The sequence below is a fragment of the Vulpes lagopus genome, chromosome 1 (genome assembly GCF_018345385.1).
Source record: "Vulpes lagopus strain Blue_001 chromosome 1, ASM1834538v1, whole genome shotgun sequence".
NCBI classification, from domain to species: domain Eukaryota; kingdom Metazoa; phylum Chordata; class Mammalia; order Carnivora; family Canidae; genus Vulpes; species Vulpes lagopus.
Genome location: NC_054824.1, coordinates 157,293,694 through 157,317,669, shown reverse-complemented (window position 1 = coordinate 157,317,669; position 23,976 = coordinate 157,293,694). Strand labels below are relative to the sequence as shown.

The 23,976-nt window shown below is 39.3% G+C and overlaps 1 protein-coding gene across 1 annotated transcript; it reads left to right on the top strand.

Annotated features, from left to right (window-relative positions):
* Positions 1–20,999, top strand: SELL (selectin L). The gene is made up of 10 exons (XM_041763297.1): positions 1–15; positions 385–491; positions 1,356–1,437; positions 3,568–3,954; positions 4,834–4,941; positions 8,242–8,427; positions 9,808–9,993; positions 11,486–11,614; positions 15,783–15,801; positions 20,612–20,999. Exons 2-10 carry the CDS (start codon positions 489–491, stop codon positions 20,628–20,630), a joined length of 1,119 nt encoding a protein of 372 aa, XP_041619231.1. The 5' UTR covers positions 1–15; positions 385–488; the 3' UTR covers positions 20,631–20,999.
* The last annotated feature ends 2,977 nt before the right edge of the window (positions 21,000–23,976 follow it).

Sequence of the window (23,976 nt, the reverse complement as noted above, 5' to 3'; positions counted from 1 at the left end):
CATGGATAACCAAGAGTTAGTACAGGGTTTATTCAAAAAGAAAGGCAGGAAAGAGAGATAGCAAGAGAGATGGGAGTGGAGGAGAGAGGGAAGCAAAGAGAGGGAGAAAGAGGAGAAGGAAGGCAGGAGGGAAGAAAGACAGGAGGGAGGGAGGAAGAGAGGAGAGAGGGAGGAAGGGAGGGAAGGAGGGAAAGAAGGATGTAGGAGAAGGAGGAGGGAAGGAAGGGGGAGAGAATCTAGCAACAATGCCCCTGGTTAACAGCTTTTCTTTTCTCTGGGTGGTGACAGAAACTAGACTAGGAAAGGGGTGGGGAAAGGGGAGGAGGATGTGAGACTGTCTGAGAAATGAAAGAAAGCAAGCCTTTCTGGTGGCACTCCACCTAGCCTCCCAAAGCACAGCACACCCAGCTGTGGGCAAGGAGCCAGACACCTTGGTGCTGAGTTCACAGGCTGAAGTCCAGAAGAACTAAAGAAGGAAGAACAAAGCTATGGTGAGCTTTTCAGCCTCAAGGACTTCCAGTTACTCAGCTAGAACCCGTTGGGATTTCAAAGACAGGTGGCAAAGGACAAGACATAACACATTTCATTTTTGGTTTTAGCAAAGCCAAGAATTACAAATGCTGGATCTAAAAAGTGCTCTTAGAACCTTTCTTCTCAGATGTGCTGATTTCTCCTCATTGACTTGTCTCTGGTGAGATTCTTGAGGGAGAACTACCTTGTTGAAATGAGCACTTTTGTGGATAAACATTGGGGTTACTGGAGAAGTGATACACTTCAGAAAATAGGTTTAAGGTGTGCAGAGAATTTGTGGTCTGGGTTCTGAAAAATGTATTCCTTTTAAATGGAAAAAGAAATGAATTGCTTTTCTTTGTTGGTGTCTGGCTATCTGATACTTTTAAGTATCTGAAGCATTGAACCATTATAATCCAGTATAAAAATTTAACTTTTAAATCCCAGACACCAAGAGTTCATTAAGCATCAAAGAACTAATATATATATATATATATATATATATATATATATATATATATATATTAAGTTTCAAATAGTGTCCTCTAACAGCTCAGCAGAAAGGAAATTCAAAAAATTACTGAAATGTAGAGAAAATCAGAGTAGTCACAATCAGCAACCTGAGGCTAAAACATGAAAAAGAAAAGAAACAACTCTTTATCAATTTCAAAGCAAATTTAATGCCACTTTTTTGTACACATCTAAGAAACTTCTTACCTTAGACAGGGTTAGTAAGTAAGTGTATTTTATTTTGAACATTAAGAAAGTTCAGCTACCTTCTTAAGGTGCTGTTAACTTGTGACTTAAGAACATAATCTAACTATAGCTTTGTATTTTCTTTGCAGATATTTCCATGGAAATGTCAGAGCGCTCAGAGGTGCTCATGGCATGTCTTCAAGTTTTGGGTCTGGACAGTGCTCTATTTTGGTATGTTATGGTATTTGTATATTGCTAAGCCCTTTTTAACTTAATGCTTATTTTTCTTAAATATCCACTGGGTGTACATAGTTGCAGCAAAGATTATTAGGTAGATAGTTGTTAATTCTATCTTTCCTATGAACATCTTTTTCTTCTTTCTTTTCTTCTTGTTACCTCTAGTACTTCCTCAGAAACATCCAAAACCTGCCACACCCTCATTGCACAGTCCAGATCCTGATAATCCCACATAAGTCTTAATTATGAAGAAATAAAGTCAGTTAAGAAATATCTGATGGGGGCAGCCTGGGTGGCTCGGCGGTTTAGCACCGCCTTCAGCTCAGGTTGTGATCCTGGAGACCTGAGATTGAGTCCCATGTCGGGCTCCCTGCATGGAGCCTGCAGCTCTCTCTGCCTGTGTCTCTGCCTCTCTCTCTCTCAATCTCTCTCTCTCTCTGTCTCTCATGAATAAATAAATAAAATCTTAAAAAAAAAATAAAATAAATATCTGATGGGACATTTAGAATCCATACCAAATATTTAGCATGGTTCTTTCTTTTTTTAAAAAAAATTATTTTTAAGTGATCTCTACACCCAATGTGGGGCTTGAACTCACATCCCCAAGATCAAGAATTGCATGCTCTTCCAACTCAGCCAGTCAGGTAGGTGCTCTGTACTTTCTATTTTTTATCAGTAGTTTAGTGCACATCTAGGTCATTTCTACAATTAAAGTATGAGCTCTTTAAGGTCAGACCCTCTATGTATTTTTTTATTCTTCTCCCATTGGTGTGACAAGTTTTATGTCTGATCCTTGAAGACTCTGCTGCAATTGTCTTAAACCTTCTTTGCCATTCCCAAGTAATCTAGTGTCCTTTTAACCTTTAGCCTAGATTTTTAGCTCTGGCCAAACACATGTACTTTCCTCTGCCCCTGACATATTCCTTATACTGTGTCTGCCTCATGTCACCTGCAAAGTTGGCACTCTTTTCATTCAACGAGTGTTTTCCAAGTTCCTGGAATGTGCCAGACACTCTTCTAGGCACTGAGGTTACAACACTGAACCAGTTTCTTCCTTCTTAAGACTTATATTCTGGTAGAATGTTTCTTTACAACTCTGTTCCAAATGTTTATTTTATTACATTCTTTATATTCATTAATCATATCTGTTTCTCTGTTTTCTGTTCCCTTCTGACATATTTAATTTGATCAAAATTAATTGCGCTTTCTTTGCATATGTTATTCCTTGTTCATAAGCCTTAGGAGACTGTAAAAATTGAATCTATGTTTTCTTTGGTATCTTCCATGGTTTTTGTCCTACCTGGTGAAAACTCAACAAATGTTGATGGTCAAAAAAACATTTACCTTAATGGTAGAACTGTGTTTCACATAGATCATACCATGCTTAGAATGGCATATGCTACCACGAGGTCATGGCATAATTATGTATTTATTTCTATTTTTGTCAAAGTCCTCATTTTCAAAGTGCCATATGATTGTTAAACACCATCAGCTGAGTATTTTTGTGCACAGAACATGATCTAAATCAATTTCATAATCCTGCTTCATTTAGTTTTGTAAATTTTTCTTTTTAGAAATATATAGTTAAATATATAAGGCTTGAGTTATGTATTGAGGCTTTCCCAGAAGCAGCTCTTCCTGTGGTAAAAGATTATCTTTTTGATATGAAAAAGATTACTTAAAAGTATGTTGTTATGCCTGTCCTCATATTATTCTCCCATAGAAAGATAAATGTTGGCTTTTAGGAAATTATCCCAGGATAAAAAAAATGGAGAGTAAGTTTTAGGGAAATATAATTATACATAAATGGAAAAAGAAATATGAATTTCTAAAATATGTCAGTTAAATTTCACTTGGAAGAATTTTGAGAAAAAATGATGTTATAAAAATTAATCTAGGAAGCCACCAAATTTGCCTAAAACAGAGAGATGAGTAAAAAGTATTTTATGTTACCATGAAAAGTGATTAGAACCCTAAGGTCTAGGTTCTACTTCAAATCTGCAAATGACTGATTCTGTGGTCTTGGTTTCATCATCGCTCCGTGGCAGGCTCAGCCTGGATTACTTCTAGATTCTTTTCAGCTGTTAACTGTGAACCTACATAGTTCACACTGGTGTCTTTCAGATTTCCTTGCACATCATGGAACCAACTGCTGGACTTACCACCATTCTGAAAAACCCATGAACTGGGCAAAGGCTAGAAGGTTCTGTCAAGCAAATTACACAGATTTAGTTGCCATACAAAACAAGGGGGAAATTGAATACCTGCAGACGACACTTCCCTTCAGCCCCACTTACTACTGGATAGGCATCCGGAAGGTAGGGGGGATATGGACTTGGGTAGGAACCAACAAGTCTCTAACCAGAGAAGCAGAGAACTGGGGAGTTGGAGAGCCTAACAACAAAAAGTCCAAAGAGGACTGTGTGGAGATCTACATCAAGAGGACCAGAGATGCAGGAAAGTGGAATGATGACTCCTGCTTCAAACAAAAGATAGCCCTCTGTTACACAGGTAGGGAGTGGCCACAGTAGAGAGAATGATGGGACTAATCCCAGAGTGGGTGGTAGGAAAGAAAGGAGTTCCTAGTACAGTCTAAAATAAATCCAGTCCTCAAAAATAAAATAAAATAAAATCATGTCACTTCTGTGCATGTGAGGCTGGTCCTAACACCGAAAAATTACATTCTAAATCAATTTACATCATTATGTGAGTGTATGTGAGAAGTAAGGTAAGGAAGTGGAAGCAGAAGATGGGTCTGGCCAAGAGCTCAGGCCATGACCCCCGTTTCCTCATTGGAAGGTAAGGGGCTTTATGCTCATGTTTCCTTCTTGGCTTAATCTTATATGGTTCTACATAATGAAATACTGCCATATTTCATTATCTGTGGAAGATGAAAATTTCTGTTTTCAGTTCTAAAACAGTCAGATTTTTCCAAGTCATATTTCAACATTGAAACATACTGAATTTGATGTCTTGTAAATTGGGCTCTCCACAGACTTCTTAATCTTTCTCTGGTACTTTCTATAAAGAAAGGGATTGCCAAGCATATTGCAGAAATAGTTAGGTCATCATTTAACCTGCTTATAATATTTATAACAAAGTAATTCCAAGAGTTTCAAAGTATGTCACTAAGTTTCCGCAAAATGTTATGTAGTATTGGCCTTGGTGAATTCATTCTATGTATATGTCTGTGGCTACATGGCCAGTATATTACATAAACAAAAAATTCTAGCATATGGCTTTTATGCAAAAATCCTATGAATGTACAAATAAACCTTTCCTGTTTATTAAAATAGTTGCAGCAAAAAACTTATCTATTCCTAATGAAATAACTATGAGTACTAAGAAGTAATCACATTACAATAATTTATTTTTGACCTCTCCTTAAAGCTTCTTGTCAGCCCTCGTCATGTGGCAACCACGGAGAATGTGTGGAAACCATCAATAACTACACCTGTAACTGTGATGTGGGCTACTATGGGCCCCAGTGTCAATTCGGTAAGCTCCCTTTCCTGACTTTGTCTCTTCCTATGTAAAGTTACAGGGGTTATTGTAGCTTGTGGAATTTGACTGGGACGAAATTATACTAGCCATTCTGAGAAATGAGAAGTTTTGATCAGAAGGATATCCTTGCACAATGTTGTTAGCTTTCCTGAAAGATTTCATAAGTCAGCATGAAGTTTCACTTCTTAGCAAATCTTTCTACCACAAAGAACCCAGGGCTGGGAAGAAAGCTGGAACAATGACAATAATGCATCAAGGATGGTAGATTCCTGTTCTTAGGGAACTCATAATCTAGCCAATTTGTTGGATTCATGAGAAGCCTAACACTTGAAAGAAACATTGTCATTTATTATGAAGGGGATGAGTTACCCATTAGGTAATCTCGCTTTTTTATGTAATCCACAAAGTCATGACAGGGAAGCCCAAAAAGTTCACATAATGATATGAATATAGGTCATAGAAACATAGTAGTAAATCTAACACATTTAATTGGGCTGGGTATTTGGGGGGACACAGAGACAAATCTATTATAGATTCTGCCCATAAAGGATTTGCAATTACCTAGTGGAAATTATATATGCTCATAATTTAGTTTGATGGAAAGCAAGGTAAACTGGAGTTAACTGCCTAATGCAAGGATCTGGCCTTTATTTGACAATGGGAGGCCACTTAGCATCTTAACACCTACATTTGGGGCAATTTTCCTAGAAGCAATGCATAAAATGGATTGGAGATCAAAAAGAGAAGATGGAGAAAATCGGTGGGAGTCTGTTGAAATCATTCACAGTCATGGTGGTAGAAACAGAAAGGAAAGAGCATGTAGATTCAAAGTCAAGGAGTCTTTGACCTAGTCAACTCACTACTGAAAGAAATATTAAATCCTTTGATTGATATTGATTGAGTTTCAAAACCACGGTTGAAGTATCTGGTGCATAGGACAAAAAAGTATAAGAAGAGAAAAGCAGTGTTTGTAAAGAACAAAGAATTAGGGGCTTCTGGTTGGCTCAGTGGTTGAGCATCTGCCTTGGGCTCAGGACGTGATCCCAGAGCCCTGGGATCCAGTCACATCAGGCTCCCTGCAGGGAGTCTGCTTCTCCCTCTGTCTATGTCTCTGCTCTCTCTCTCTCTCTCTCTCTCTCATGAATAAATAAATAAAATCTTAAAAAAAAAACCTGAGGAATTAAAGTCAAATGTCAAATAACTGGAATAGGTCTAACTCATTTCACTCAATTCCTACCCAATACCTTCACTCCACTTCTGAAGTTTATTTTTGTTTATTTCTTTATTTATCCTTAATATTTTTATCTTTTATTTTTTAATTCTTATATCTTTGGCATGCCCATTTCACTCCTTTTCAAACATTTTACTCTTTTTCTTTTTTCTCTCAGCTTCCATTTTATCGTTCTTTTCTGGTCTTCTTTCTACCTGTAATCATTTCTTCTTGGGATTCTTCACTGGCACTTATCCAAGCCCATACTATATTGTTATTTCTCATCTTCTTCTATCTTTTGTCCAAGGACTCTACATGACCCCGTTTTGGTCAAACTACCAACTTCTGTGGACTCACAAATGCATGTGAGCTTCACACTGACAGATCTTTTTCCAGCCCTTTCCAGCTAGGCATATCTCTTTTGATGCCCCAGAGACTGTAAAATCAACTGTCCTGGCCAGGTTTCCTTTTTGTATTTCTTATCCTGGTATGAGACCTCACCATTTATGTGGGCAACCTGATATGAAACTCTTTCACCTCCCCTTACATTTATGCAAGTAACACACTACTCATTTTTATAATTTAATTAATTATTAATTATTTATTAATATTTCTCTAATTTGCCTCTTATTTGTTGATTCTGCTACCACTGCCCTCATTCCTTCTAGGTTATTGCATTAATTTCTTATTTGAGTTCCACAACTTTAAATTAACTCCCCATTAACATACTATTCATACTATAGGTAGGCTGATCAATCAAAAACAATCAGACAAACATCACACATATATGCACCCTTCAATTTCTAACCATCATTTGTCCTACAGGATGAAATCTGAACTCCTCACACTTAGAGAAAAGCTCAATGTATAGTAGGTACTCATTAGATCAATGAAAAAAAAGATAACAGCATTTTGCTTTAACTCCTACCTTTCTTTCTAATTTCATCTCACATCATCTCCTACCTCCTCTTTCCTTCTAGTAACATTAAAATGCTTGGAGTTCTCCACACTTTTCATATGTTCTTTGTATCTCATTGACTTGCTCAAGGTTTTCTCTCTCTCACTTTGCACATGGCTAGCACACCTGTTCATCTTTAAGACATAGTTTAGGGACCATTTTTTTCAGAAAGCTTTCTTTAGACTTAGAACAAGCTAAGTCTCCCTATTCCATGTTCTAATAGTTCCACATATTTCTTTCTTGTTTATCCCACATATATTGAAGTCATCCATTTACTTGTCTATGTCCCCTAGAAGACTGATAGAAGCTTGAGATTAGTAAGCATTTACCATTTCATATGTCAGAATGAGGCTATGCCTGGAATATATTAAAAACCTGCTTGTAGGCATGGGTTGAATTGGAGAACATAATAATTTAATTTGGGTTTGTACTATATATGGAAAATATAAAAATTCTTCTAGCTCCTCAAGTCCATTCTTACGTGACATCTCAAAAGTAAGGTCTGAATCATGGCTCAAATTTGATAAGGAATAGGACAGAAGAGTAGAAATATTTGCTCAAATGATATGGCAGGACCTAGAAATGTGAAGACTGATTTCCAAGGCTCAATTTGATCTACTATACCACCAGTCAGAGAAGGAAAATAGATAATTTATGAAGAGGGGTGAAAGTAGGAGCTAGAGTGGTTGAAGACAGAATCAAGGCCGAGATGCTTCCTAAAGCTTTCCCACTCTTTTTCTATGCCTCCTGATCCCAGCACTCTAATATACGTAGGCACTCTGATGCGATAGTTATTTCCAAACTGGTCTGGTCATTCCCATGGAAACCTACCTAGGTTTAAACATTCTCTCCTTAGATAATGCCAATAATAATAAAAAGACTAGCTAATGTTTAATTAGTTCTTCCTATGAGCCAGGTTCTCTTCTAAGTTATTGATCTGTGTTAGATCGTTTAATTCCCACACCAACTCTAGGAAGCTAATACAACTATCATGATTCCTCTTTCATAGAAGAAGAGACTGGAGCTAGAAGAGGTAATTTACCTTGTGCAAAGGCAGAGCTAGGATTTAACCCCAGATATCAGGTCTGCCTCACACTAGCCAATGCTGTTTCTTTTCTTGCTGCAGTGATTCAGTGTGAGCCTTTGGAGGCCCCTGATTTGGGGACCATGGACTGTAGTCACCCCTTGGGGGACTTCAGCTTTACCTCCACCTGCACCTTCAATTGCTCTATGGGGACAGACCTCATTGGGATTGAGGAAACCACTTGTGGACCTTTTGGAAACTGGTCATCTCAAGAACCAACCTGTCAAGGTGAGTAACTCTTCAGACTAGAAGCTTTGTCATGGCTGTCTAGGGTTTACAAACCGAGAAAATGCAGTAGAAACTTGCTAAGAAGTCTCTGTCCTCTTTGGAACATAATTTAATCTAGCTTAGATCATACCATGATGTTTTTAAAGGGACCGTTGTTGCTCATATCAAGAAGAAAAGCCACAAATAAAAAACAACCAAATACCTCTGAAACCATCTCAAAATATGCACATAATTTTCAGTAATACATGGTGTAACTATACTGTAATTTTTATTTTAGTTTTCTTATTGGCATGGCATAAGTAGCCAGTCTTGCTGGTTCTTCTGTCCTCTCAGTAACACCCATTTTATGTGGCATCTTACTGAACACCAACCAGTTTCCTTCTCAGGGAGTTGAGGGTTTGGTGTTTTGTTTTGTTTTGTTTTTAAAGTGGGCTCCACGCCCAGTGTACACAATGTGGGGCTTGAACTCACAACCCTGACTGAGATCAAGACCTGAACTGAGATCAAGAGTCTGACACTTAACTTACTGAACCACCCAGGAGCCCCAGTAGAGGTTTTTTTATTGTTTTATTTGGTTTATTCTTGAAATCATTTTTACTTTTCCTTCTCTATGAACTCTCAAGGGAATAACAACTGCTATGAAAAACAAACATAGTCTCTTGATCTTCTTCTTTTTTTATTTGAAATATGGTGGATTTTTTTCTTTTTAACTGTCATGTAAACTATCCCTATATGGGAGAAAACTGGTGGTGTCTGAACTTGTAACGTTGTAAATGTTTTAGTTACATTTTCTCCATTTATGCACCTGCCTCACTAATTTTAGGTGGTTTAACTCTCAGAAAAGCTCTCAAAATAATATTGAAGTCATAGAGCTAAATTGACCAACCTGCTGAATTTTGCAAAAGTTCAGTGACTTATTTCAGACAATTGGGGTGTTTTTCAACCCTGTTTGCTTTAGAAGAAATGGAACAGTAGGAATTCTCTGCATTCACTGAACCTATTCCATAAGATCTCTGGAGGCCAAGGCCATATAGCATGGCACTTCCAGTGGTGTTGCAGAGTTACCAGGACTAGGGCAGCAACCAGGAGCAGCAACCTGGGCAGCAAACTAGGGTAGCAACCTGGAGCACCATCCCTGCTTCCCCTCCCTCCTACCCCCCAAGGGCTGTCAGTGCTCCTGGCTTCCCCCTCTGACACAGCACTCTCTATCATTCTCAGGAAAGTAAAGTCTGGAAGCAGCATTATCAGAACTAATTTTTGGAGATTCTAAAGGTCTAGATTCAATCAAGTGGTTCTATAGTTGTGTCAAGCCAACATTGGTTAAAACATTTGGTCAAGGTCTCTGCTCAGAAATACTGCTTTTTTTCTTTTTCATTGAAGTAATTCAATGTGTGCCTTTGGAGGCCCCTGATTTGGGGACCATGGACTGTAGTCACACCCTGGGGAACTTCAGCTTTACCTCCACTTGCACCTTTAACTGCTCAGAAGGAACCGAATTAATTGGGGAGAAGGAAACTATTTGCCAATCATCTAGAATCTGGTCAAGCCCTAAACCAATATGTCAAAGTAAGTAAGTTTGCCCTGATATACTAAAGATTAGAAAATGGAGCTGGTGGATAGGAAGATAGTGGGGAAAATAGAGTAAACTTTTATATTTCATTTTGCTAAATGTATATGGCCTAAAAATAAATTTGTACGTCTTAATTTACTGTAAAATCCTGGGCTGTTCTTGTGTATTCTTTCGATGGCAGCCATTTGTTTCTTCAGCTGATTTTCAACTCCTCCTACCTTAACTCTTAACATCTACAGGCACTAATTGTCTCTGACTTATTTCTCTTCTTCATTCTTCTATTCCACTGCTATCGCACTTCTGTTAGGCCATTAAAATGTCTCTAAAAGGTCACCAATGACTACCTAATTCCCCAAATAGTGGACATTTCTCTATTACCACTAAGCTGATGCCTCCCTAATCTGTGTGTGAGGAGGACTATGTCTTCCTCATTTCCATAGGCTCTCCACTTGATGCAGTGCCTATGATAAGCAAATAAGTTGTTCTCTGTTTTCATCATCTGAGAACTTGAGCCCTTTTTCTATTATATTTTTGGGTATGAAGATGGAACCACTTTGAAAGGGTTCATCAAAATAACATGAAGAATAAGGGATACAGACCCTGTACTAATATGCAAAAGTATGTTTATTTAGTTGGCGGTTTCAGAACATACACTTTATTCATATGGGTATTTCTTCAATAAAAGTTCCCAAATGAACTTAATTCACTCTATTTTTTTTAAGATTTTATTATTATTTGTTTATTCATGAGAAACAGAGAGACAGAGAGGTAGAGACACAAACAGAGGGAGAAGCAGGCTACATAGAGGGAGCCTGACATGGGACTCGATCCTGGGTCTCCAGGATCATGCCCTGGGCCGAAGGCGGTGCTAAACTGCTGAGCTACCCAGGCTGCCCCTAGTTTACCCTTTCAAGAGGATATATAGGTGTATCCATTTAGTTATTTGTGAAGGAAGTAGAAATACATGGTAGGACTACATCATTTGAAAGACAGTTTAGTGTGGGTTCTTGGCATGTAAACAAGTGCCTATGTTTGCACAGCTGTTTCAAAATAAAAGCATTAATAGTTTCCTTTGATTGATATGTTATCTCGTTCAGATCACTGGATTTTATTTTTTCTGAGGTCATATTAGATATTTTAGATCCTCCTCGTGTCTTAGAGTCCCAACTATTGAACAAGGCCATGGAAGTAAATGCAATGATGACCACACTTTGCCAAGACTTTTAGGCACCTCTTCTGGGAATTCCATTAACTGCATATCTAGAAATTAAGAATTTATAGGCTTCGGCCTAGAAAAGTTTGTCCCATCTCTGCCTCTGCTGAATACTCATCATGGTCATTCCCATGGCGGTTTCTTCATCTGTCAAATGGCATCAAATGGGTTATTACTGGAATACGTGGTGGAGGAACAAAGTCTAATGTCACAAGATGGCGCCTAAGTAAGTGGTGCTGTGGCCTCATGCTATGTGCCTTACTGATCTCTTTCAGAAGTGGACCGGAGTTTCTCAATGATCAAGGAGGGTGACTATAACCCTCTCTTCATTCCGGTGGCAGTCATGGTTACTGCTTTTGCTGGGTTGGCATTTATCATTTGGCTGGCAAGAAGATTAAAGAAAGGTATGTGAGTTGCCTTCATATGAAAGTAATACAATTCAAGGTGGAAAAAAACATTGAAACCCACAGGAAGTTAAGTATGATCAATTCACCTGAAGCAGGATACCAAGCTCTGTGTTCTATAAACATCATCCCTGGGGATGTGTGAAACAACTCACGTATGCTTCCATTAAAACAAGTTGGCTGTATTGTGCTTTTTATCCGACAAACCTTTTAAAAATGCCTAGTGTTTTCAAGGCATGCTAGAGTAATAATAGACAAACGAGATATTTTAATGATTCTTTGCTCTTATTTAATTCTGAAAAAAGGATGCATAATCTCTGTCCTTTAAGAAGTCTCCATGCCTTTGATCTCAGTGCTTCAATTCCACTAGAAAATGAATCTGATGTTTTTAAGGTACTGTTCCTCAAAATCTGAGCCACATACCTGTCTGGCTTCTAATGTGTGGGAATTACACTGTCCCTGGAAGAAATCCTCACGCTTTCTCCCCAGTGTCTATTCACTGAGGTCACAGCTCTAACCAAATGCACTGGATTTGCTTTCCCTCCACTCTGGCCTGGAGAAGAAAAGGGAATAAGGAGGACTGTTTGAGAAGCTAATAGCTGCTGTCTGGAACAGTACATGGGACACCAGGGAAAAACAACAGCATCACTCCCCTCAACTCCCCCCTAAGTATGTCCAAACCTCAAAGTGAGATTGACTCGCTGGTTAGAGACCCACGGTCTGGCAGGCCCTGGGTATGCACTGCCACGTTTGGACAAACTGACCTGACAGAAATGTTTAAGACTATGAAATTCATGGAGATTAAGCAGCTTTTGAGATATCCCTGCTTTAAGTTCAGAGGCCATCGATGATCTCAAAATAATTGCTAACCAACTGCTTTGCGTTGCATTTCTATGGAGTCAGCTGATTGCCATTTTAATTTTACTTCCATCAATTAATTAGTATGTATTCTGCTCATTGAATATGGTGTATAAAGGCTGCCCCTCACCCATCCTCACTGCCAATTATAGGAATATTATCTACCAATCAATCTTCTACTATGATCTGATCTTTCATTCCAAATTTAAGAATGGCACTAGATTCATTTTATAACCAACTCAGAAAGAAAATGGATGGGGGCACTGTTGATGTGCTAAATCTTCACTAGTGTCAAGTGAGAGCACTGAGCAGTTCAAATGTCTCTGCTCCTGCTTTTGGAATTCTGCTAAGATTGGATCCCATGATCTTACTGCATGATATTAAGCACTTAAGTATTACACTAAGGCACAGGAAGAATGATATTTTTTCTCCCACCATTGGTTATCCTTTCGATTGAGTCTTCAAAGCCTGACCCCAATCATCTTTTTTCCCCTCCTACCTTGGGTAATGGTGATAGAAATGAGGGGTAGAGAATACAGTGGGCCATTCATTACACACTGCCCTCTGGGCTGTTCTCTAAATAACCTTTAAGGAATTGGGGGCTGTGAGTCATCTTAATAAGGAGGATATCCCCAAATTCCAGTCTTTTAATAACTGATAGCAGAATCAAAAGAATACAATGAAGTCACTTGTATTCAGTGGCAGGGTGAGGGGCGGGGGTTAGCAAGCTCAAGTGGTTCTATCAGCAGGGCTGAGAAAAGTAGTGGGGTTGTTGTTTTTAAATTTTTTACCTTGGAGTCATTTCTGTACAAGATCTCAAACTGATAACTTGAAAACTACATGCCCCTGCTGTGGGAATAAGTGTGGGGCAAACAGGAAACTGATAACGGGCAGTTAGGCTAGATACATGTATGCCAACAAAAAGAACAGAAGCCCCATAAGATCACTGAGTTTGTAGGGGAGTCAGGGTATCTTTAATGTAGCATTTTAATAGCCTTCATTTATAGAACATCTTCTGATATTTCCAACTTCCAAGTAACTTTGTTTTCCAATGATTGTAGTTGTAAGTTAGTTCTTTGCAACATGAAGAATGTTTTTCCTATAGCAATGGTGTTAGGAATGATGGATAGGTTCCCAGGCTAACCCCCCAGAGCTTTTCTAACGGTGTAGCTGGCACATTTACAAGAAAAAAGTGAAAAGCAATAAGCTGCATATATATAGTAGTTATCAACTGGGAAGATTTAATAAGTGTTTTGGGTTCAACAAGCTGGAAAAAGAGGAAAGGTGAATATTTAGGACATAGTAGCCAGTGAAATGACTAGATTCTTTTTTTTTTTTTTTTAAGATTTTATTTATTCATGAGAGACACAGAGAGAGACAGGCAGAGACATAGGCAGAGGGAGAAGCAAGCTCCCTTTGGGGAGCCCGATGCGGGACTTGATCCCAAGACCCCAGGATCACGACCTGAGCTGAAGGCAGACACTTAACCACTGAGCAATGCAGGTGTCCCACAACTAGATTCTTGATACCTGTCCTGTCCTTGGATGGATTTTCTGAACCTGCACTTCAGTCGCTGCTCTAGTTGTCTTGATACCCAGGCATTTGCTCCTTTCTTCTAGAAGAGAAATAAATGCAAATCCAGAAATGTGTGCCCTTCTGTATGAGCTTATCTAGAAATAGTTTTTTTTTCACCTAGATAATCGTTCTCTGATTAGTCATTATCATTGGCCCTGTTTGATAAATAAGGAAACTGAGGCAGTGATTTTAGACCAAATCTCTCAAATCCCATATTGGCAGGGGCCAGAATGAGAGATAGATTTCCATCCATACATGTCCCCTAACACCAATGGTGTTCAGATTAATGAGGCTCTATATTTTCTCTTGGTTGGGAGAATTTCCCACCTGAATTAACCCGCAGGGTTAGAATGGGGCATGAAACTGAACACATGCCCCTTACTTCCTTTTTCTTCACAAAGAACTCTCTCAATAGTGACAGATTCTTGCTTATGTGTTGTTATGTGTTTCATTGTTCCTAAAAGGAAAATATATTTCTATGAAGATAAACAAGCAGAACTTGAAAGTAATTCAGATTTAATTCTCCTTTCTCAAATGCATTCAGCTCATGTAATCAGCAGGCTGAATTTTGGAAGAAATTTTTAAAATAGTAAATTCTAATATTTTAAAGGCTTAAAACAGTAACTGAGCAAGCAGCACTGTGTATGTGCTAGACCCTGGCCTAAATACTTTGAATACGTTTTATTTTACCAACTCCATGAGGAAGATGTAATTATCATACTCCTTTTACAGATGAACTGTGGCTTGAGAGGGTAAGCAGTTATTCAGAGACATACCACAGTTGATAAAACAGAATTTGCACCCAGATTGGATGATTCTAGAGCTCCAGTTTATAGCCACTGAAATACAGTGCTTCCAGGTGTTTTTTTTTTTTTTTCAAAAAGTTTTTTTTTTTTGCCTTTTTTTCCCTCTAGAGTCCAACCCTGCAGTTCATTCATTGATCTATTTATTTATACACTGCTTTTTTCAGAAATTATGTAAGACGGTTTATGAAATGCATTCAACATAGTAAGTTAAAATTAGTCTAAAAGTAGATAAGAAAAGAAGCCCAAAATTTAGGTTGCAAAAATAAGTTGGAGCAAGAGGTGCGGTTGGTACACAAAAATATGTGTCACAAAGCTCTGTACACTTGACAGAAAAGGGTCTCAGCTCTGGTCTGTTTCCTGGCAGCCAAAGAAGGGAGTGTAACTTGTTACGATATTTACTGTGTTTGTGAGATAAAAACACATCAGTTACTCAGATGAGATGAGTAATTCCTGCCACTGAGACCCAAGTGAAATTTCTTTGTGGATTTTCACAGACAAGGTGATGTGAGACGTAATGACACATATTCTTACAGGATTAGCAGCCAAGTCTCTTAGGGAAGAATCTGCAGGTGGGCTAAGATGGTGGGTGAGAAGGGGTAAACAACGTGTATGGGTATAGCAGGACTGACAGCCAGACAATTTGGGCTAGACTTCTGTCTTCATGATCAGCACAGAGGGTGGAATGGAATGCAGAAGCATGTGCATCAGTGGATCAGTCATACCTGAGTCTCTACCTCTGTTTGAATTAGAACATTAAGTCAGCATCTCAAATCCCCTTACGCACAGATGGGGTCCACCCAACCAATGTGTGATACACTTCAAAAGCCAGTTTTAGGAGTGGGACTCTGCCTTCCCTCTTACTTAAAAAAAAAAAAAATTGGAATTGCCTACTTATGCTGATGCCATTTTTCTATTTCTTCTTTTTTTAGGTAAAAGATCTCAGAAAAGGTAAGTTTCATCAGTGAGGAGTTTCTGCATTTGTTGATCTTTTCTCTACCTTCCTTGAGGTACTTCCTGTTATAGCTAGACACATTAACTCCTTAGTAACTATTTACATGGGATCTCATTCAATGAAATTTCCATATAAAGTGATTATCTACTAGCCTCTTTGAAAAGCTATGCTTCTGGTTTTTTTGTGTATGGGTGGTTTTGTTTCAGTGCCAGGGGGTTAGAATGAATGAATGATGCCCTATTAAGAAAGGACATGTGAATGAAGCTCTTTCTGGTTATCCCTGAATTTTCTGTAAGGATTGGAAGCTTTATGATATGTCTCTTCTTTTCCTAGAGGAATACAAGGGCAATATCAAGTACAGTATTTAGGAAACATTCAATTCATCAAGCATTTTTTGAGAAACTAATAAATCTCAGGCCCTAATTCTGGACCCCAGGCCTTCAGTGCCTAGTATAAGAATATAAAGGACTACTGCGCTGATAAGCATTGACCTTCAGAAATATGGAAGAGGTAGGGAACATGAATTCTGCCTGTGGCTTCCCCAGTGAGGCAATTTTTTTTTAGCTTGGTTTTGAACCTCAGATGTTTTTTCAACTGGAGAAACACAGACTGAGAAGAGATGTACACATGTGTCCATACATGGTCCACCTGCAGAAGTGAGGATGGCAAACATTTCTCAGTTCAGGGGTCCAGTGACTTGCTTTGGGATTTTGGGAAGGAGATTATAAATAGGAACAACTATGGAGGTGAGGCTTTGGTATATACTGAGAGCCCAGGTAGAAAACTGAAATACAGGACACTTGGGTGGCTCAGTGGTTGAGGGTCTGCCTTCAGCCCAGGGTGTGATCCTGAAGTCCCAGGATCGAGTCCCACATTGGGCTGCCTGCATGGAGCCTGCTTCTCTTTCTGCCTCTCAGGCTCTCTCTCTCTCTCTCTCTCTCTCTCTCTCTCTCTCTCTCTCTCTCTCTCGTCTCTCATGAATAAATAAATAAAATCTTAAAAAGAAAACTGAAATGCTGGAAGAAGCAGAATGGTCCCTGAGGAGATTGGTTGCTCATTCAGACAACCATGCTACCAACCACAAATTGTTATGAAGTTCTTACTAGTTCAGTGAGCTGTAGCTGTGAGTGCAAAAGAGAAGTCATGGGACACTCAACTCTGGGGAACACACTGAAGGTTGCTAGAGGGGAGGCTGGTGGGGGGATGGGGTACCTGGGTGATGGGCATTAAGGAGGGCATGTGATGTAATGAGTACGGGTTGTTATATGCAACTGAAAAATCACTAAATTCTACCCTTGAAACTAATAATACCTTATATGTCAGCTACGTTACATTTAAATAAAATATCTATTAAAAAAGAGATTCCAAGGAGACATAAGGCAACATAAGCCAGATCATAGAATAATTTATAAGCCATAGTAAGGAGTATGGACTTAATCCTGAGGTCTTTGGGGTAAAGCAGGTGAATGTCATGCTGAAATTTGCATCTTATAAAGATCATTCTGCAAACAGGGGAGTTGGGTGAGTCTGAAGGCAAAGAACTGTTTTGGGGGCAGATATTAGGTTAAAGATGATGGTGCCCATCTAGAGAAATACCAATGAGGTTGAGTTCATGAGGTGAGAGTGTAGTTAATTGGCTGAGAAAGAAGAATCAGAAGTCCTCATGTTTTTTATTGGGAACTGGTGGATGGTTACTATACACTATACTATGTACTGAGAAGGGAAGACAAAAGAATGAGAAGTTTTGGAGGTGAAGATCATAGATTCAGTTTTGTCTTTATTGAGCTGTGGTGACTGTGGCTCATCCACATTTAATTGGTTCAGTCTGTAGCACAGGGGCCATCTTGGGGCAGGAGAGTGGATTTCGGAGTTCTCTCATTCCAGGAGGTTACCTGCTATTTTGGGGAGAGTGTGGAGTGGGAGAAAAAAAAAGGTTGTGGAAAAAAAAAAAAAAAGGTTGTGGGAGAGAGGCGGGAACCAGGGGAACATCCATATCAAACAGGTCGGTGAAGGAAAAAGGAGGATGGGGAGAGGTTGCCAGAGAGACAGAAGGAAAATGAGGAGAGTCTGGATCATGAATACCAAGGAAAGAAAGAAGTAGAAACAGTTTCAAGTGCTGCCTGGTGAGTTCTCACTGGATGTAACAAGGGTGTCAGTGCAAAGACTGTTCTCAGTGTTTGAGGTCATGACGGAAGTCTGATTGCTAAGTGTTGAGGATTCAGTGGAAATGAGGAAGTAGAGAGGCAGAACATGTAAGCCATCTCTTTTTAAAACCTTGGCTAGGAGATGAGACAGAAACTGGATAACTGGGGAAGGACATTGGGTCAGTGGAGGTTCTATTCTATGTTACCACCCTATATTCCATTTGATAGTGCAGATGGGGACCTAGACCCTTCTCTGGGCTGGGCTGCCTATCTCTGTGGGCAGGAAATCCACAAGATGTAAAGATTTCTTTCATGCTCACACCTACTGAGTGAAAGTCTTTTCTGGCACAATCCACCCAGAGCCCTTTTCTTGTCACAGGAACCACCTGTTTTTAATTGCCACTAGATGGAAGCAGATCAATTCAGTTTTTTAGAAGACCTTGGGGGACAGGAAGAGAGGCTAGCAGGAAGAGTATTAGCATTAATTACCACACTCAACTAATTGCCATATTAAGTTTAATGACTCACTGATTTTTACAATGAATCAATCAATAGTTGTTTACTGCATACTTTTGTGCTGGAGCAATGCTAAGCTTGACTGAAAACTAAAAGAAGTAAGTCCTTGACCCTGACCTCAGGAAGATTATTATCTAGTAAGACAGAAAAATAAAAGAATTATTTTCAGAACAATATAAGGCAGATGGTAATGGCCAATGAACTCTGTGTTAAAGGACTTTTTTGATACAAAGAAGCTTGGTGATCACAGAAAACCTTATAAAGAAGGTGGACCCTGGGTTGGTTTCAAGAATGGATAGGATTTAGGTGTATGGAGAGAAGCAGGGAAGACAGACTACAGGGAAATGGTGTAAACATACTATGGCAGTGGGGCAGGGACAGCATGTTTGGAGATCACTGACTGGAACTGCCCAGAGCCCAAGGTGTAGAGAAGCTGTGAACAGAAGTTGTAAGGGAAGGCTGACCCCGTCAAGGTAGGTTCTGAACGCATCACCAGATATCCTAGGACTTTGCAAAGAAGCATTTTTTGGTCATTTTGTTGACCAAGGTGACTTTAATTCATGCAATTATAAAATTTTAGGTCTTGAAAGGATCTTGATGGACATGATGTTCAAACTTTCCTTATAACTGAGTCAGTTAAATAACTTTCCAGTAGGCTCTGAGCTAGTGACATAGTTAAAATAATTGTAAACATTTGTGAAACATTAATTCATGCCATGCTGCACACTGCTCTGAGTGTTTTAAGTGTCTGAGATAATTAAATGTTGCCTACAAACCTGTGGTTGAGAAGTACTATTAATATCCTCACTTTACAGGTAAAGGAACAGAGGCAAAGAGAAATAAAATATCTAGCCTGAGGTCACAGAATGAGTGACAGAGCTGAGATTTGTACCCATCTAGATCCAAAGATCATGCTCTTAATCCTTATGCTTCTAGAACTCAGGACTCATGACTCTAATGATAGAGTTCTAAGTCCCAGACACCCTCCACCCACGATGTATAATTTTTCACCCTGAAACCATTTGTGATGGCACTGAGAAAGGATAAGATGGAAGAAACATAAAAAAAAAAATGAAAACCATCACATGAAACACTGGAACTTTTTTTTTTTAAGTTCTGGAGCCAACCGTCATAATCCATTGTGTTCATCTTTATTAACTCTTTGCTGGTAAATGACCATCTCCTAGGGCATTGGTGGTTTCAATTCTTGCTGGGTTATTTTTATTCTTCTGCAAATTGGTTCTGTTTACCACCTCATTTGGTTTCTAGTGTCTAAATTCTGCCTGGGTAAAACCTACACCCAAGATACACAGGAAGATACAATGCCAACCTCAGTGGAGGGTATATGTGAAACTTTGTTTTCAGAAACATTTTTATCTCTGTATTGGCAAGCACATTTGCAGCTGTTGAACTGTGGTTTGCCCTGGCAGTTCATCATGAGAGCAGAGTCTTAGAATCTGGTTCTCCCTTTGAAAGGTGCTATTAAGACATGCCATATTTGGTTCCCTCTCTCCCAAAGGCCTCCCCCATCCTCTGTAAGGAGGAGACAACTGTGTCACACACACAAAAAGGTGCCATTTATTTCAGGAAATGAGATTTGTCACTATCCCCTTAAAACATGTCCCACCAGAATCAGACATTTAGAATTACCACCATACCTTTCATGAGTTTTGATTTTTCTCTAATTTCTCTTTCCACTTGAGCATTGTCATCTTCTACTTCTCACTGAATTTCCACTGCTCAAAATCTATCTAAAATGCCCTTCAAACTCATTTCAATCCAAAGTCAAAGCCCGTGCCCCAGAAATGTCTCCAAGTGTGGTCCATGGACCAGCAGCATTAGTATCACCAGGGAGCTTGTGAGAAATGGAGAATCTCAGGCCCCACTCAAACCTACTGAATCCATCTGCATTTTACCACCACCTCTGGGGTTAAGCAGCTGCAAGCGTGAGAAGCATTGCTCCAGGATTTTCTTCTCATTCCTTTGCCTTAGTGATTGTCCTGTGCCCTGTCCAATCTATTGGAAAGGCATTTTCCTTCACTCCTCTTCTGACCTTCATGAATATTTACCTTTACTGCTAACACTGTTCAGTTTTGCAAGTTTTAAGCTCTTTATTTTAATTTATATTCTCCTGTTTTTCATTCAGCATGGATGATCCGTATTAAAGCACCTTCTGTGAAAGAAAATTCTTGGGAAACTTACTCAAGTGTCCCTGGATGCTTCAAATCCCTCCCTCAATAGTAGTACGTGGTGGTGTCTCCTACATTGAAGATGGAGTGCGTCTCTTTCAGCACATCTGGAAAGATTTCAACAGGACCAGCAGCAATTTCTGCTCCCATTGTGTCCCTCACCCACTCTCGCACCCTACAGTGCTTTATATAGCTCAGTGTTTTAGTCTCTTTCTTGTGGACCCTGCGGGGGGAGAAGATTGCAATGGATTGTGAAGATGTCTGATTTTGCTGTCTTAACTCTACTTCCAATTTCAACCCAACGCTCTACCTGATGACTTTAAATACAGTGGAAACTTGATACATGTGTACTTATAGACTCCATTTTGTTGTGAGTCATGTTTGATCTCGCCTGCCCTCCAGTCACCTCTAGGAGTATATTCATGTTTGATCTCCCCTGCCCTCCAGTCACCTCTAAGGGTATATTCTTAGAGAGAAGTTCATAAAAGTGATGTTACCCTTGCTTTCCAACTCCAGCAAAGTAATGGGGTTCTGCTCCAAACAGAGAAAGTCCTACTTGCATGGTAGCCTCACCTGCTATAAATTGAGACCATCCTATTTAACTGCCTCCAGCCTCCCCACCTTCTGTCTCCTCTTCTTAGTTGGCTGGCTTCCACATGAGGCATCTCAGGAGCACGAAACCAAGAGAGAGAACACAGAGAGAGCCTGCACTGATTTGTTTTTGGTTTTCAGTGTTGCTCTTTTTATTAGACTCACCAAGATGTCTTGTATTGGATGCTTTTTTTTTTTTTTTTTTTTTTTAGTGACCACTATATTGTTAATAAAGAAACATCACTAGGATCCTAACTGCAGGGAACACGTCTTCAGTGTTACATGGAAGAGTTAAAACAAGTGAAAAGAGATTCCTCCACCCCAGCCCTCTAACCCATCTATGGAGAGTCTCTCTAGTATTTAAGATCCATCTCGGGTACCCTCTCCACCACCCGCTGCCCGCGCCCACTTCTTTCATAGCTACTCCTTTCAAAGCTGGCCCAGACTTGTGGCTTCTTGATGCAAAATTGGTCTATAACATGCAGTTTTGTATTTAGTCTTTTTTAAATGTTACTTAGTCTGTTGTTTTAAAAATGGTCATGTGTATGTTTTCTCCCAATGAAATTCTATCCACCTCAAAAGCAGAGATTGTCACATCCCTAGAGTGTCTAGCTCATTACTGGACACTCAGTAACTGTGTATTCATGTAACTCAGAAAGCATATAGCGTACTCTAGATATAAATTGCAGTAAAACATCTCTCCATGGCATATGATGACTTGAACAGATACTCGTCTAATGTGACTAGCTTCCTATAACAGAATAGGGACCTGGTAAAAACTAGTTGAAATACCTTCTTGCCCCATGACCAATACTGCTTTCATACAAAATTACACATGTTGTGAGGATGATTTTTTCGTAATGATTATATTTTTTCTCAAATCCATTTCAGATCCTGCATTACAGTATGGGCTGTTGCAAAAAATTCTCCATATTATACAATATAAATCTAGGCTATACCATTGACATTCATGTAATTTAAGATATATCCTGTAGAGTTGTACAATGCACGACCTGCACAGACTCACACAGCAGCCCTGATTGCAAGGCCTTATTCAACTAAGACATCAGAATCAAAGAACCCATATGGTGGCTATTTCTTGAGAATGAGATGTGTATAGACTTAAAAACACAGTCCTTTGTTTAAGCCATAAAGCTAATATGTGATCTTAGGAATTATGTCATGCTACATCTGTTAGATAACTATTCACAACATTCATAAAAAAAAACATAAGGACTCATAAGATAAATTTCTCCAAAGACCTTGGGTTTAACGTCCCTGATACTTAGTTTCCTGTTTCCTTACTTGTAGCATAAGAATGAAATATGCCTTATTTGCCTCTTGGAGTTATTGCGATGATTGAGTCAGGTGTGAAACTGATTTGTGACCTGAACATTAAAAATAATGTTCCAAATCTTGCTTTCCATGCTTTCTCGGTGTAGGATTTTGGATCTTATGCATAAGCTTGAGCAGAAGCAGGTCTGAGAACTTGTCCTGAGCTTAGAAACCAGAGGGCTCTTCATTTGTTCAAATAGGATCCCGGTGCTTAGATTTTCACCACAGGTCAGCTCTGCTACCTGCACTCTTGCTGGGGTGACATGGAAGGGCACAGGCTGGGGAACCCCCCTCAGTGGGAATCCTGCCTCTGCCCCTATGATGTGACCCTGCAAGTCATTAACTTTCGGAATTTCAGATTTATTTATGAAATGAGGCTACCATTATCTTCCTCACACAATTGTGCTCCAGAGTAAATGAAATAAGCCCTTTCTCTCATAACCCAGAATACCAGGCTTTGTGAAAATGACAAGAGTCCAAGGGATACACCCATTTCTATGTATTTGTTCACTAGAGCTCAGTGAGCCTGGGCTATATTAATGCAGTTTCCTCGGGAAATATTTCATTAAATTGATATTTAATTTTATGACCTTAGCTCTGTTAAGGCAAACCTATCATCTGAGTGTCACACACTTCCCATGTATGCCCTAGTTTTCACCCTTGACCTCCACAGGACTGTGCTCTCTTCTTTGATACACTCTGAAACAGACATAGCTCCATAATGATTTAATGAGAAACAGATGAGTCAAGTAAAAGGCTTCATATCCAAATCAGACTGTGGAAAATTAATAAAGTTATCCTTTAGACATCTATGCTCTTCATCCTCAAAGATCCTATTCTCTGCCAGCTGTCTCTTCATTGTCTTTTCCCAAAGTTCTTTGAACATTTCCACGTCTTGACTCTAGAAATTTGGTTCTTCCCTCTGTTTACATGACCCATTCAGGAAATAAAAGTCACTAGAACCAAAACAATCCATTACCTGTGATAAAGGACAGGGAAATTATTAGCAGAATAATTAGTAGAAATAATGAGATATTTTATTTCCCTTCGGCCTTGGCAGTCTTGCCTTATTAGTGGCTGTCAGCATTCCATGAGGTACAGCCTTCCCTGTGTGACCCTGAAAGGCTAATTGGAGCTAAGCTTTACTCGGTACCTTGGTCAAAGCAACAGATCTGATGGTAGTGTACTAATAGTTGTAATAGTAGTAGGTAGCATGATGATCATATTATTAGGGTAAGGGATTTTTAAAGTTAATTATCTTAAACTTATCTTAGGTGACATCCAATTATCTTATTTAACATCCAAATTCGGGCAGTCCGGGTGGCTCAGCAGTTTAGCACCGCCTTCACCCAGGGTGTGATCCTGGAGAATTGGGATGGAGTCACATGTTGGGCTC